This window comes from Sphaerodactylus townsendi, linkage group LG05, assembly GCF_021028975.2.
Source record: "Sphaerodactylus townsendi isolate TG3544 linkage group LG05, MPM_Stown_v2.3, whole genome shotgun sequence".
In the NCBI taxonomy this organism is placed as follows: domain Eukaryota; kingdom Metazoa; phylum Chordata; class Lepidosauria; order Squamata; family Sphaerodactylidae; genus Sphaerodactylus; species Sphaerodactylus townsendi.
Genome location: NC_059429.1, coordinates 25835819 through 25851693, shown reverse-complemented (window position 1 = coordinate 25851693; position 15875 = coordinate 25835819). Strand labels below are relative to the sequence as shown.

Genomic DNA, 15875 nt, shown 5'->3' with positions numbered 1-15875 from the left:
TTATGGTTCATGCTCTCTGCATTCCATTATCTTCTCATTTCAGTTGCAGGAGAGACTATTTTAGTAGATGGGAGCAGCCAAGAGTACAAACTTATCAATTTACTCCCTACTACCAGCTACAGAGTCACCATGTATGCCACCAACGGGCCCGTCACGAGCAGAACAATTTTCACCAATTTTACCACCCGTAAGTATAGTGCATTCCTTTCACTAGGCGGGCTGCCTTGTTTAAAACAATTTGCAAATGATCTCCAAAATCTGTGCCTGCTTTAATTCCTTGGCAGTTCTGGATCCTCCGTCAAATCTGACCGCAAGTGAAGTGACACGACGGAGTGCCCTCCTTTCGTGGCTGCCCCCCTTGGGGGAGATTGAGAACTACATCCTGACTTATCGGTCCCCTGATGGAAGCCGCAAGGTCAGTTTTCATCATGGAATGATTCTAACCCTTTGTTGACAGGCCTAAACATTTATTTATTTATTATTTATAGTCCTTCTTTGTCAAATAACACAATCAAAGTCAGTGTGATCAATAGAATAAGATATCTGATCAGTAAAATGATAGGACCAGGATTATAACATTCTGAAACAAGCATATGTTAACAGCGTCGAAAACTGGAATTATATAGGTAGATAACAATGTAGTGGGAGCAAGGCAATGCCTACGGTAACCAGGTAATATACACTAAACACAGTAGTGTAGCCAACAGTTTTATTCCTTTTATTAAGTCACCTTCGTGAACCAGTGAGTCACAATATAGCCTCATTGCATTTAGGAAAATGCCGTCTTGAACAGTTCTTGTGTATTCAGTTTGCAGAATATCAGAATGTGCCACAACAAGAAATTCAGCAAACATAAGACAAGGAAGTAGTGAAGGGGAGAGGCTCTGCTCCGTCCCCCAAAAACCTTGTCCTTCTCAGGGGGAGGGAGGTTTAGGCCCCTTCCGCACAAACAGAATAATGCACTTTCAATCCACTTTCAATGCTCTTTGCCGCTGGATTTTACTGTGCAGAATAGCAAAATACACTTGCAAATAGTTGTGAAAGTGGATTGAAAGTGCTCTCCGGGCTCAGCTGCAGTGCCCGGACTTGGCCCGCTGGGTCACACGCAGGCTGGCACAGCAGGAGATGGAAAGGCTGCAGAGGAGCCTCTTGAAGCCTTAGAAGCCTTGTTCAGAGGGGAAGGCAGGGAAGAGAGGAGGTGTAGGCCCAGCAAGCCCACAGCTAAGCCAAATGAGGGTGATAGGCTGGAGGAGCAGCTCAGACCAGGCAGGGCCCGCCCGCCCACAGCTGAGGCTGCTGCAGAAGATGGGCTGGAGAAGCAGCTGGGAGGAGGAAGAAGAATGAGAGGGCAGAAGGTATATAAGGAAGTTATAAGGAAGAGAGAGTCAAGAGCTACCGCAGCAGCAGGGAATGTAGGTGGTGGTGTGAACAGCCAAGGGAAGGGGATAGCTCAGTGGTGGGAAGTGGGAAGGAGGGAGGAGAACCCTGAAGCCCAGACCCCCTATCAGATCCCCGACCACGGTTCAGGCTGGTCCCCACCCTGTGCAGTAACAGGGTGGGAGTCTTTCACACAAGCAGTAAACACCTCTCCCTGTGAGGCCACAGGGGAGAGACAAACCCCTGGAAACTCCTCTCCCTGTGAAGCAACAAGGGAGAGGGAGGGTGCAAACTCTCAAGCCAGATGGGGGAAGGGAGGCAGGGAGACCTACTAGTAGGAGGGTGGTGTGGGTGAGGGCTACCCCGTACACCCAGTGCTTTGTGGGCGCGGTTGTCTCTTGGCCCCTTGGGCTAATGGGAAGAAGAAGAGTTTGGATTTATATCCCCCCTTTCTCTCCTGCAGGAGACTCAAAGGGGCTTACAATCTCCTTGCCCTTCCCCCCCTCACAACAAACACCCTGTGAGGCGGGTGGGGCTGAGAGAGCTCTGAGAAGCTGTGACTAGCCCAAGGTCACCCAGCTGGCGTGTGTGGGAGTGTACAGGCTAATCTGAATTCCCCAGATAAGCCTCCACAGCTCAGGCGGCAGAGCTGGGAATCAAACCCGGTTCCTCCAGATTAGATACATGAGCTCTTAACCTCCTACGCCACTGCTGCTCATCGTCTGGGGAGACCAACCCCCAGGTTAAGGCAGGAGGGAAGGATACACCGCCCAAGGGCCCGGGTGAGGAGGGGGAACTCCACAAGTGCATTATTCTGCTTGTGTGGAAGGGGCCCTATAGTCACCTTCTACTTTACTTCCTGCTGCTTAGGCAACCTTTTTCCTCCATTTCATTCCCCCTCCAGCAATCCCAGCCAATCAGGGATCCCATATCAGACAAAATAACATCCCAATCAGATCTGGCTATTTTCTGACATTACCAGGAGCAAATGAAAGCCATTTAAACTGAAGGCAGTGCTGGCTAGACAGGTCACAGAGATGAGTCTAGAATAAAATAATTTCCTAACATGAGGGCATTTTGTTTGTTTTGTTTCCAAGTACTATGTAGATTGATGGCAACCGCTCTGGTTTTGACCAACTAATTGCATGTAACAGCTGCATGGTCCCAGATGAGAATGATCATGTAAAGCCTTATCTAGCCATTTCAGTAGGGCCAGTGAGGCTTGTAAACACATTATAGTATAGACAACCATGCTCTACCCTTCCATGGCCTTTTGGTTCTCTTTTTCGTATGCCCCCTTCAATGCATTTTAATTGATTATTATTGTGCTCCACCTAGTCTTTGAAACTAGAAGTCTGACCTGTGGCAGGGCAAAAACCTGGGGAGAAACCATGAGCACCACTTGGGGTGGACCACCCTTCCTGCTACCTGTTGAATCTTTCCTATGCCCGTCTTTCTCCCCACTGTATTTTTGCTGTCTGGACAAATACAAGTTTTGGGACCCTGTATTTGCCAAGACAGCACTGAGGTTGTCCCTTGAATGGATTCATTGTGACTACATGGGCCATTTTCAGACGCGGAACTCTGCCACGTATGAAGTAGGTGCAAACATTCGTATGATTTGAAGAAACCTATAAGCAGCACAGTTGCTTCCAAGATATTTCATTTGCTGGATCAGATCTCTGAGCTAGTGGTAAAGCAGCCCATTTTTACACATGTGGAGCCTGCCGAGTTTTTAGTAACAGCTAGCTGCTACCGTTGCTTCTGTTCCCAGGCCAAAAACCTTTTTAAAATATATGCTGCCACTATTGCAGCTTTAAATAGATGGAAAATATCTAAGACAGGAACTCTCTGGCTTCTAAACCTTGCCGCAGATTGAAAAAGTCAACATTTGGCATATTGTGTTTCACGTAGAGTCTAACAGTGCAATCCTATGCAGAGATGTTCTCGCCTAAGTCCACTGATTAGATGGAGTGATTCTGCATAGGAATTCAATGGAAAAATACTTTAGATCAGTGCACTGTTTGTAAGAAGAATGCTTTTCCTCCTGGTTTCTCGAACCAGCAGAGCTGTGCTGCACCAATATTGAAAAAAAGATACTAAGAAAAATGGAAGTAATTACAAAATCCTATACAGGTCCTATGTGGCCACTACCCATGGTGCTATGGACTTCTTTGGTATAACTTTCACAATATGAAGTATGTGCTAGTCTAATCTGGCTCCTGCTGGTGGTGGAGAGACAGTCTCATTGCACCAACATTGCACCAACACAGGAGTTTCCTTGCTGGAACAAGCCTGATCTTGAAACTTCGTCAGTGCAATCCGAAGCAGAATTTCACCCTTCCATGACCATTGCAGTCAGTGGGCTTAGAAGGGTGTAAGAGCCAGTGTGGCGTAGTGGTTAAGAGCAGGTGGATTCTAATCTGGAGAACCGGGTTTGATTCCCTACTCCTCCACCTGAGTGGCAGAGGCTTATCTGGTGAACCAGATGTGTTTCCACCTTCCTACATTCCTGCTGGGTACATTCCTACATTCCTGCTGGGTGACCTTGGGCTAGTCACAGTTCTTCAGAACTCTCTCAGTCCACCCTGCCCCACAAGGTGTCTGTTGTGGGGAGAGGAAGGGAAAGGAGCTCGTAAGCCATCTTGAGTCTCCTTATAGGAGAGAAAAGTGGGATATAAATCCAAACTACTACTACTACTACTACTACTACTACTACTACTACTACTACTACTACTACTACTACTACTACTCTTTGTCTAAGTTTGTTTAGGATCATACTGTAGAAGGTTCAAGGAAGCACAATATATCTGTCCTATTGTAGTTAAGAAACTTGAAGAAAAAGAGTTGGTTTTTATATCCCACTTTTCTCAACAGTAAGGAGACTTAAGGGGGCTCACGAACTCCTTTTCCCTTCCGCTACCCCCAACAGACAGGTAGGTGAGGCAGGTGGGGCTGAGAGAGTTCTGAAGAACCGTGACTAACCCAAGGTTGCCCAACAGGCTTCATGTGGATGAGTGAGGAATCAAATCCAGTCCTCCACGTTAAGAGTCCACCGCTCTTCACCGCTGTGCCATGCTGGCATGTCTTGTTTCCTTGTCTCTCCCTCCTTTGATTGGTGCCCGCTGGCTAAACCCCTGCCTTATCTCTCTGTGGTCACCAGTTCAAGGCTGGGATTGTTTCTCGATAGGTGTAGATATTGAAGGTAGGTCACGCTTTTTCGTAAGCATTCTGAAGATGACACAAATTCCACTTCCCAATCTTTTGCATCCATCTCCTCTCGTCTGTGTGCATTTCCATTTCTTATGCTGTCACCTGTGTACAGGAGCTGATTGTAGATGCAGAGGATACCTGGATCCGCCTAGAAGGGCTCTCTGAAACCACACAGTACACCGTGCGCTTGCAAGCTGCCCAGGATGCTTTCAGAAGTGGGTTCACCTCCACTGTCTTCACAACAGGTAAGGGCAGGACAGCAGTCCTGTTGGCTCTTGAGTGATCTTCCCTGGTTGTCTTTGGCTACAAAGGCTTTTTGTTGAGGCTTCTCCAGGACATGATCTTTTCATGTCAAAGGGGGGTGGGCACAATGGAAGCCCTGATGCCAGAGCTGATTCAGCTTAATGAGTCCAGCGTAAGAAACACTTACTCTTCACACATGAAATACATAATGCTGTTTAGTGAATTTCATCCCACCCACCCTTTTGAGTGGCATGCATGTTTCTTCTGTCCATTTTGTCTTCCCAACAATACTGTGATCTAAGTTACACTGAGGCCTCTTCCACCCATACCGAATAATGAACTTTCAATCCACTTTCACAATTGTTTGCAAATGGATTTTGCTGTTCCGCGCAGTAAAATCCAGCTGCAAAGTGCATTGAAAGTGGATTGAAAGTGTGTAACTCTGCAACTGCAGAAGGGGCCTGAGACACAGTTTTTCCCCTGAACTGTGAAGAGGCCGCTTTTTTCAGCCTCAAAAAGTACCAGAAATAGAAAAGAAACGTAGGTAAGTGTGGGAAGGGGGGTGGGCAGGGTATGCTGCAGAGGGGGGGCGCTGCAGGGGGGCGGGGCGCTGTGGGGAGGCCATGGGGAGTGGAAAAAACACCCTGCGCACCAGGCGCAGTTTGGCCCAGCTACGCCTCTGCTCTCCTGTTCATAACAACTAGTACAGCCTACTTCATGCCTGCCTTACCAGCAGGGGTCAGTGATGTGGAGGGAGGTCAAAAAACTTATCATATCAGGAATATCTTAAGCTAGACTTTGGAGGGGGCATGTTGACGAATGAGAGAGATTTTGGGTGGCAGCCGCTCCTTTGCAGTGTGTAACTCACTCTGCAGGAGTCCCAGAAAATGAACTGTTCTTTCCAAATATTTGAGTGCCAAACATCTGCTCCTGGCTGATAGAGCACTCCTCTTTTTTTGGTAAATCAACATCAACCATTGCTGCTGAGCATTTCCTTTTGTGTTACTGTTTTAGATTAGTTTATGCAGCAAAATTGTTGAAACGCCAAGCTCTCGGTGCATTTAGGAGGAGCGGGTATTTAGGAACCAAAGATCTCTCTTGCAGAGAATGAACTTGTGTGAACACTTGAAAACTGTGGGCAGCGCCAGAGGACACCCAGTGTGGAATCACTTACTCAGAAAGGAATGCTTAAGAGGATTGCTGAATCCAATTAAGCTTGTTCCTTGGTTGTTCAAAAGAGAGGGGGGGGGAAATGAGGCAGAAAGGAGCTGTCCATCCTTTTCAGGACTGAAATCGCTCCCTTGGTGTTTTATACGGAACTAGCAGCCAAGCCCATTTTATGGCATAAAAAAATGGACTCTAGCGGGGATGCCCAGGATCAGGACTGCTAAGGGATGGAATGCAGGGAGGTGACATTGCAGCCAATGAGGGGGCAGGACACACTTCATGAGTCCAACCTACCCCTTGGCTTCAGGTTAGTCCTTGGATGTTCTATTCCCATGGTGGCGAACCTTTGGCACTCCAGATGTTATGGACTACAATTCCCATCAGCCCCTTCCAGCATGGCCAATTGGCCATGCTGGCAGGGGCTGATGGGAATTGTAGTCCATAACATCTGGAGTGCCAAAGGTTCGCCACCACTGTTCTATTCCTTAGATTATTGTTTAAGAGAAGCTAGGAGGGCTGCCTTTGAACCCACTACAAATATATTCTTCATTGAAGTGCATGAAAAGGTTTTTTAAATGCCTCTCAGTTAACAACCACAGCTGTTAATCTATAGCAGCAACATAATACAGGAGTCCTAAGGACCTTAGAGAATAAAGGAATGTATTCCACCATCAGCTTTCATGAGTCAGAGCTCACTTTTCTAGATGCCTGAAGGTAGAACCACAAAGCAGAATCTCTTCTTCAGATTTTCTCCTTGAAGACTTTGGGACTATCATGAAGACTTTTTGAACATTGGTACATAATGGCTCCTGTAGAGCTCTCTCTCTCACACACACACATCTCTAGTTGTATCCTTGTTCTAATTTATACAGTGTCCAGAATAAAGGAGTTCCAGAAGGGATACAGGGATTCAATGGCTGAGAAGTCAATGTAGGGATGGTTCCCTGATGGCAAAACATAATCAAAAGTGTTGTCTGATGTACTTGAACAATGCAATCTGGGCGGGGGGGGGGGGCATGACCACAGTGTCAGTGTCATTGCCACACAGTGTAAGCCTCCCTTACACACCTGCAGGGACCACTTATGCTGCCACCAGAGCTGCATGGTTCTGCATCACCCAGCCACCATCACTCCTCCACCACAGGAGCCAGCACCAGCACCAATGAGGGCATTCCTGGGGGTGAATCCAGGAACAACCCTTTTGATGTTGACATACACCAGTAAAAAAGGCAGGCATAGCCCACTGGGCTGGATAGGGGCCCTTTCAGCATGGCAGGTTTAAAAGGGGCTTGGACAGATTTAGCTTTAAAACGGGCTTGGACAGATTTATGGAGGAGAAGTCCATTTATAACTACCAATCTTGATCCTCCTTGATCTGAGATTGCAAATGCGTTAGCAGACCAGGTGCTCAGGAGCAGCAGCAGCAGCAGCAGGCCATTGCTTTCACATCCTGCATGTGAGCTCCCAAAGGTATCTGGTGGGCCACTGCGAGTAGCAGAGTGCTGGACTAGATGGACTCCAGTCTGATCCAGCAGGCTCTTTCTTATGTCCTTAGGTTAAGTTTAGTTTTTATTTTGCCTTGCTATGCCTCGGAGAACCAGTATGGAGATGACAAACCTGTGCTATGCTGTCCCTGTCTGCTGCTCCCCTCCCCCCTCCTCACCATGGATTGGGCTGCTATTCTCTATTTCCCAGACTGTGGCCCATCTCTGGAAGGACCACGTCCGTTATGCCCTGGCTGCCCCCAACTTCTCCTCTCCTAAGAAAGCTACAAAATCAAGACATGCCTCTCGTTTCATTCTAGTAATGCTTTCCAAGAGAACAATAGGGTGTGATTAACAAAAGAGGGGGGAAAATCCCCAGCTGCACATTGGAAGTGCCTGCTCACGTTGACAGGGGAACATAACAAGAGCCTTTCGTTCCTTCCATCATGTTAATGACTGCCTTTCCTTTGTTGTTTACATGTACGGAAGGTTCTCTGGGAATTGTGGTACAAGTGACACAAAAGAAACGTCGTTCTGCTGCCCTAGCCTTCCAAGGCCTGTTTGAAGTTTTTTAAAGTATGAATATAAATTGAAACAAGTAGTCCCTGTGGAGCACGCGGGGGCGGGGGGGGGGAGCTGTTTGGATGTCATGAAACTGAAATAAGTCCCTTGCTGGAACAAATCTCAAAGACACAGAAATGGTGAAAACGAGATTCTGTGCATAATGCTTGTTCCAAAGGAGCAGCCATCTTAGTCTGTTGTTGTAAAGGAAATAAAGAGTCCTGTGATGCTCTGAGACCTGAGAAATCAGTCACCCGTCCATCAGATGGTTCTTAAGGAGGCACAGGACTCTGTTGTTTTAATGAACAAGGTTATGTACACTTTGCGATAAGAAAAATCAGAATGCTGTCCCAAGATGAAAAGTTACCGTGACCCTAAATGGGGTATGAAAATCAAGCACGCTCCAATGTATTTGGTTATTTTATATCTATTTCACGAGTCAAATGGTTTACAAAGCAACAACCCCCTGCCCTGTAATCACTTAAATTGGTGCACATTCCCTTGTTGATTTCTGAGATTTCAAAAGAGACTTGTACTTACTACTTGTACCTACAGGTGTTATGACCTATATACTGCAAAAGGTATTTTGACACCATTCAGGGCAAGAAATGTGTGGGTTTTTTGGTAAAATGAAAACTGGAATTCTGTGGCTGTTGGAAACTGCCCTCAGTATAATTTTCTGCAGTTGTGTGGTATGATCTGAGAACTGTGGACTGCACACAGCCAAATTATAGAACTTATTAGCACTAAAGCGCATGTTAAATTAAAATACAATGGACTCAGGGAGCGAGGGGGACCCCCTCCCCTCCAGGATTGCAGTCCATATTGTTTGGGGTGGGTGAGGCTTCTGGGTTGGGGAAAGGTGGGTGGGGACGGATGGAATGTTGTGAGTCCTGCACAACCATTGGCTGGGGGGTTTGTCGTTGGACATTCCATCCCTTAGGCAATTATGTGTAAGGGTGAAAACAAGTCATCCATCAAAGGGAGAAAGGAAGGGGAAAAACTCTGTCTACATTAACAGATGCAATGACTGAAAAAAAATTCTGGCTAGTTTTCATACACTAAGTAGGGAAGCATAAGAAGAACCAGGCATAATTCTGTTGTGCCTTCTGGTGATTTTTTTGGATCATGTTGTGGGGGGAAGGTGTGGTGGACTATGCCAGATTGGAAGAGCTCTAACTTGTGTGTATGGATTTGTAGCAGGTGATCAACCTGCGTTCAGTATCCATCTACATGCCCATGGATTCAATCCCTTCCTGCTTTTCTATCCCACACAACAGTTTCCCACCAATATACCACCTCTTGGCTGTCTAGTCCACATTGGGAAAATCAATAAGGTGGATGCAGCAAAATACAAAAATAGGAATTTTTCTCAGCTGTGAGCTCCAGCCTCCCTCTTTAATGCTGGCCTGTCATTGAGCTGCTACCTACAAGAGGAAAGTAAGATGGGACAGTCTCCACACAATCCTAAGTTTTTTTATAGAGCACCACAGTAGGGAAGGGGGACTCTTTAATAGGTTTTTATAGAGCACAACAGTAGGGGAGGGGGACTCTTTAATAGGTTGTTATTCATATTGATGATTTATTCATTTTTATGAATTTACTGCATTGTTTTTACTTGTGAGCTACCTCAAACTGATCTTTGGAGAAGCAGCATACATATTTTATAAACAAATTAGCCTGCTACGTATCAAGCTCTTGGCTCAACGGAAGAGGTTGAGCTTCACATCCACAGTCCCCAGCATCTCCAGTTAAAAAGAACTCCAGGAGGGGGGGGGGGAGCGAATTGTGTGCCTCTGAACCCTGCCCAATAATGATGGATTGATGCTTTATATAATTCACATGTACAAGAAAAATGTTGGTTTCATCACCAAGGGTCAAACACTGGTCAGAAGGTTCCCAGATCATTCATCAGCATCTCTTTTCCGAGACCACTAGTATAATAAAACTATATTTGATGCCAGATTTCCATGACTGGAACTCCACATGTGCTATTTGACTCTAAATATAGGCTTAGAGAGAACAATGCACATTGGATTTGGAGGAGGTAGAGTTGGTGGAGGCGGGGCAGTTGCGCTACATAACTCCTCTGAGAGTTCCAGTCAAAGAATTCCAGCATCATGTATAGTTTGCTGTGAGACATAAGTGTCAAACTTGCAGCCCTCCAGATATTATGGACTACAGATGTTATGGACTACAGCATGCTGGCAGGGGATGATGGGAACTGTAGTCCATAACATCTGGAGGGCCGCGAGTTTGACACCTGTGCTGTAAGGCAACTATGATCCAGTGATGGCAGTTTTCTAACTATCCAACCAAGGTATTTCAGCATAAAAAAATGACAAATATTTATAGACCTCTGTGTTCTGTAACCGGGGTCCAGAATCAAAGTGGATGGGAAAGAGATCTATACTAGCACTGAACTCGCCTGAGCTGTGGAGGCTTATCTGGGGAATTCAGATTAGCCTGTACACTCCCACACATGCCAGCTGGGTGACCTTGGGCTAGTCACAGCTTCTTGGAGCTCTCTCAACCCCACCTGCCTCACAGGGTATTTGTTGTGAGGGGGGGGAAGGGCAAGAAGATTGTCAGCCCCTTTGAGTCTCCTGCAGGAGAGAAAGGGGGGATATAAATCCAAACTCTTCTTCTGCTTCTGCTTCTTCTTCTGCTTCTTCTTCTGCTTCTTCTTCTGCTTCTTCTTCTGCTTCTTCTTCTTCTTCTTCTTCTTCTTCTTCTTCTTCTTCTTCTTCTTCTTCTTCTTCTTCTTCTTCTTCTTCTTCTATTAGCTGCCAGTCAAATGACCCTGGACAAGGTAGACCAATGATCTTTCTTAATTTAAGGCATGTGCAAGTTGCTCCATAGCTGCGTGCCTTTTCCTCAGGTGGAGCCAAACACCAGAAGTACACTTTGGATCCATTTATCAGGACTAATCTTTCAGATGTTTAGTTGGTGAATTTGCAGGGTACAGCTTTCCTCTTACATTCTTGACTTTACTGTGTACAAATGTATCTGCCAATACAATAAGTAAACAGTGCTGTAATTGCCCTTCTGATATGTTACTGCCCTAATTTTGTAGGAGGCCGTGTGTTTATGAATCCCCAGGACTGTGCCCAGCATTTGATGAATGGCGACACATTGAGCGGCGTGTACACCATCTTTCTCAATGGAGATCTCAGCCAGAGAGTGCAAGTGTATTGTGATATGACAACGGACGGGGGTGGATGGATTGTAAGTGCACATAAAAAGCTATCCTTTTCAGGGTCCCTGCTTTTCTTTCAGGCTTTCATGGAGTTAGTTCATTCATTCAAGATTGCTAAAAGGCACTCCAGGACCTCACAGCTCAAACCACAAGGTGGAGTAAAAAAAACAGAGTAGTATTTATACTGCAGCCGCCCAGGTGCTCCAAACACCGACCTAAATCAATAGTTCTCTCCACCGCTTCATGACAGTCAATAACGCGTTCTCCTGACTGTTTCCATTTACTAGAGACAGTCCCAATGTTCTGTTATCTGCCCCCAGGTAAATAATTTTCCTTATCGTGTCCCCGACTTTAAAAAAAAGCCTTATTTGAAAAGTTGTCAATTTTGAGTGGCTAGAATTGAAATCTTTTGTGGTTCCGCTCTCTCGTCGGAGTCTTTCAGATTCAAATCTCTGAGCGTAATTGAGTGGGAGGCGAGTGCACACTTCAACTCCTCCATGGGAGTCCCGTGACTCCAGGAATATTCTTTTTGGAACTTGTAAGGGGCTGTCCATGTGTCTTCCGTGAAACCATGGTTGGTTACAGGCCTGGACATCCGGATTTAGTATATTTTGTACCAGCTTAGGTTGGTACACTAGCTACATGTTATCTGAGAATTTGGTCACTGTCACTCATGCTTTGATAATGCCCAGTTTAGTGTTCTAATGTGCACTCTATATGGGGTTGAAGAGTGATTGGGAAATGTCAAAATATTAACTGCAGACCTTTATGTGAAACAATACCACTGTTCTTTCTTTCATCTTCAGTGGTTGCCACTTTGTTACCTGATCCAGATCAAAGTGCTTGTTTTGATCTTTTTTTTCCCCTTAAACAAAAGCCCCTAAATTATAATTTTTAAAAACCTGGAACCAAGTTTAAAGATTGTTTATCCTCCTGTGAACGTGCCCTGATGCTCAGGTAAACAACAACAGGAGTGTCTCTCCAACCACCACCAACCATCTCAGGTTTGACAGGTGGACATTCATGACAGGATCTCTTTGGCTGCCTGCTCCCTAGGTTGTGGAATGCCCCCCTGACAGAGGCTCACTTAGACTCTTGCTTGCCTTCAAGGTCCGTGAAACCTTTCTGATCCATAGAGCTTTTGAGTTAAGTGGAAGCTAATTATAGTTTATAAGGACTGCTGATGGATTTAATTGGTGCTGTTGTGTTTTTGCTACCCGAGGGTGGGACTGGTACTGCTCAGAGTGCCTAACCATAATAACGACACAACACTCTTGTCTGTGGGTTAAAATTTTGGCCATAGCCAAACCGTTTTATTGACAAAGGATGAAAAGAAGCGTGAGGCGCAGCATGGGATCGGATCTGAACAGCGGACAGCGGACAGCCTTGCACAGCAACTGTGGAACCCAGCCCACTCTACTCCAGGGAGGGACCAAGGCCTGGGTTGAAGCCTCATATAGGCTCCTGGCCGCCCCTCCTGGTGACGCCCACAGTGGGCGTGGCCACCACCTGCCTTCCGCCCTTCTAAGGGGAAACATGGCTGGACCACTTTGCAGTGCCCATCCCGGGCAGCAATGACAGGCCCCGCTGATTCAGGGCCGCTCTTTAGATTTGTTGTAGAAATAGTTTTAACCTGAGAAGTGCAGCAATTAAGGAACTGGCACACCCAAATTTCCTCTCTACCAGGAACTTTGCTGAGTGATCTAGGGCCAGTCACTCTGTCTAAGCCTCAGTGACATCACAGGGCTTTTGTAAGGCTGAGCTCCTCAAAAGAAGGGTGGGATAAATTTGTACCAGATAGATAATATTTTAAAGCTGCCATGGAGATCTTTGGGCACAAAGGCAGGATACAACTGTTTCAAGATGGCCACATACAACCCTTTCCCAGTTTGCTGCTGGTTTGCTTCAGAATTCTCTCTCTGCAGGGTTCTAAGTGACATGTTTGTGAAGATAGACAGGTTTTTGGAATCCCACTGGAGGAACAGAAGGGAAAAGATAGGTTGAGCAAACACACGCATCAACTTCCCTACACTGTGTCCTCAAAACAGCTTCACGCACGTCCGTGCCTCGGCTCTGAGGGCATTTTCCCTTCCTCTCCCTAGAGCAGAACCCTTGTGAGACAGGTGGGGCTGAGAGAGTTCTGAGGGATCTGTGACTAGTCCAAGATCACTCAGCAGACTTCATGTGTTGGATCCAGGAAACAACTCCAGTTCACCAGATAAGAGTTCACCACTAAAGCGGAGGAGTGGGGAATCAAGCCCAGTTATCCAGATTAGAGTTCACCTGCTCTTAACTGCTATGCCACACTGGCTCACAACAAAGCATTGGAAGCAAGCCAAGGGGAAAAAATCACTCATCAACTGCTAGAACTCTTCTGCCTGGGCGCTCCATTTTTCCATGCCTTGGGGACTAAGTTAATAATGGTTACACTCAGAGAGGTTCCCTGTGATTTATTTGACACTTACCCACAGCTCCTTTTGAGAATGAAGCTGGAGCTGATTCATGGCGCTATCAAGGAAATTAATCGACAGTGTCTTTCAAAATTTGCATGTTCGTTGCTCAACATACGGTGACTCAGGGGAGCTTCCTTTCAATCCTGGATGGCTCATTGAAGACCTGCAGGTAGGATCTAGCCCTTGATGCGTTTTTGACAGGTCCCAGGTGGCCCTTTCAAATGCTAATCAAGATGCACTAAAAAGGTTCGCTCTCATTTTTACTTGTAAGGAACACCCACGGTTCTATGTGCACGACATATAAATATTATAGTTTTATCTTTGGCAAAATTCTGGAAAGGTAAAAGGTCATTAGCCCTGACACAAATGCAGGAAGAGATGAAGTGGGACCCCTACTAGTACCCCACACACCCAGTCTTATTAACAATAAGCCTATATATGCAATATCTATAAAGACAAGCCACTATGTATACATGAGGCAGGAAGCACGGTGACCCTGCTTCCACAAACACTCAGTCACCCATGCACATACAAAAGGTGCATGCTAATGAGACTTTAACTGGGTCCAGGTCTCTTCAGTGGACTCTAAGAAAGGTGTAGACAAATTGGGCTGGGTTCCAAGAAGAGCAGTGAATATGGTCAAGGTAAGGAGAAGTCAAAACAACTAAGCATGTTTATCCTGGAGAAGAGTAGACTAAGTGGGGGCACGATGCTGCTCATCAAATTCCTGAAGGGCTGCCCAATGGGCAGGCACTGTTCCACAAATTGAGATTATACAGGACAGGCTTAAATTACAGGAGCATGAAATTCAAATGATCATTAGAAAAAGCTTCCTAAAGGAAAGAATCTCCCTCGCTGGACATCTTCACGCAAAGCCTGTGCCATCATCTGTTGGCAGTGTCCTCCGGTAAGCGGAGCATTGGACTTGGGGGCGGTGGGAGATGGGCCCTACCCTTTTGGGGCCCCATAACATTGAATCCCCTGAAGCAAAGGTCACCAAATCTGGAGGGTGTCATCAAGAGACTCTCTTGAAGATACCCTGAAAGTTTTGTGGCTTTACCTGAAAAATGTGCACCCCGCAGCCCTCCCCCAAGAAATTCCCCATTGACTACAATGGAGTGGAAGCATTTCAGAGCACAGAATCTGGGGAAATTTATTTGGGTGACTGTCCAGGGGTGCATTTTAAAGCTACTGGCACCAACATTTTAGGGTCTCATCCAGTGACTGCCCTTATGATACTTCCCAAATTTGGTGAAGTTTGGTTCAAGGACAAAGTTATGGACCCTCAAAGGGGTAGTCCCCATCTCCTGTTCGCACCCACTTTGGAGGTCCATAACTTTGGCCCCCTGAACCAAACTTTACCAAACTCAGGTGGTATAATCAGAACAGTCTCTGGATGATACCCTGAAAATTTGATGCCGCTGGCTTTAAAAATGCACACCTGCAGGCCAAAATGCGAAAACACCCAACCCCCACCCCCCCAGCCTGAATACCTTGCATTTGGATTCATTCATATTCGGGCAGGACACATTCGGCTGATTTGTGCCCAAATATGCCGAAATTCGCCCAGATTCGAGCCGAATCCAGTATTTGTTGCACCTGAATCTCCAAGTCTAATTCTGAGAATTCCAACATCTACCCTTGCACTATCAGCGATGAGCAGATTCTCTCAGCTTCATTATTATTCCACTGTTACATATTATCTAGGACTCCACTGCAGTCACTTTCTGGGAATAAAAGGAGAATTGGAGGAAATTGGTAACATTCTATGCAAGGAAACACTTCTGTTCCTTTGGGATTTATAAATACATTGTAAAAAAAAATCAAATAGCGACTCTCCCAAAAGAAAACTAATTTATTTTTTATTGCCTTTCCAGAGAAGCACAGCAAAATAAGTGTTCGTGCACAAAATAGGAACAGTAACAGCCCCCTTCAAAATTAACTCCTTATAATGTTTTAAAAATTATTTACTTCGTTTATACCCTGCCTTTCTCCTCAATAGGAACTCAGAACATTTGCATTTTCCAACATCTACTTCATTTTATCCTCACAACAAACCTGCAGGGTAGGTTAGGTGTAGAGTATGTGACCAGCCCAAGATTATTCAGCGAGCTTCCATGCCACAGTGAGGATCTGAACTCGGGTTTCCCAAATCCTAGTCTAGCACCCTTTACACTT

General features: G+C 45.9%; 1 protein-coding gene across 2 annotated transcripts in view; it reads left to right on the top strand.

Annotated features, from left to right (window-relative positions):
- The window catches only part of TNR (tenascin R), a 550455-nt gene that overhangs the window by 522133 nt on the left and 12447 nt on the right, over positions 1–15875 (top strand). For both annotated transcript variants that reach the window (XM_048497976.1, XM_048497975.1), the window contains exons 16-19: positions 44–187; positions 285–415; positions 4703–4835; positions 11122–11273. In XM_048497976.1, the coding sequence (XP_048353933.1) occupies positions 44–187; positions 285–415; positions 4703–4835; positions 11122–11273 (560 nt within the window). The remainder of the gene's footprint in view (positions 1–43; positions 188–284; positions 416–4702; positions 4836–11121; positions 11274–15875) is intronic.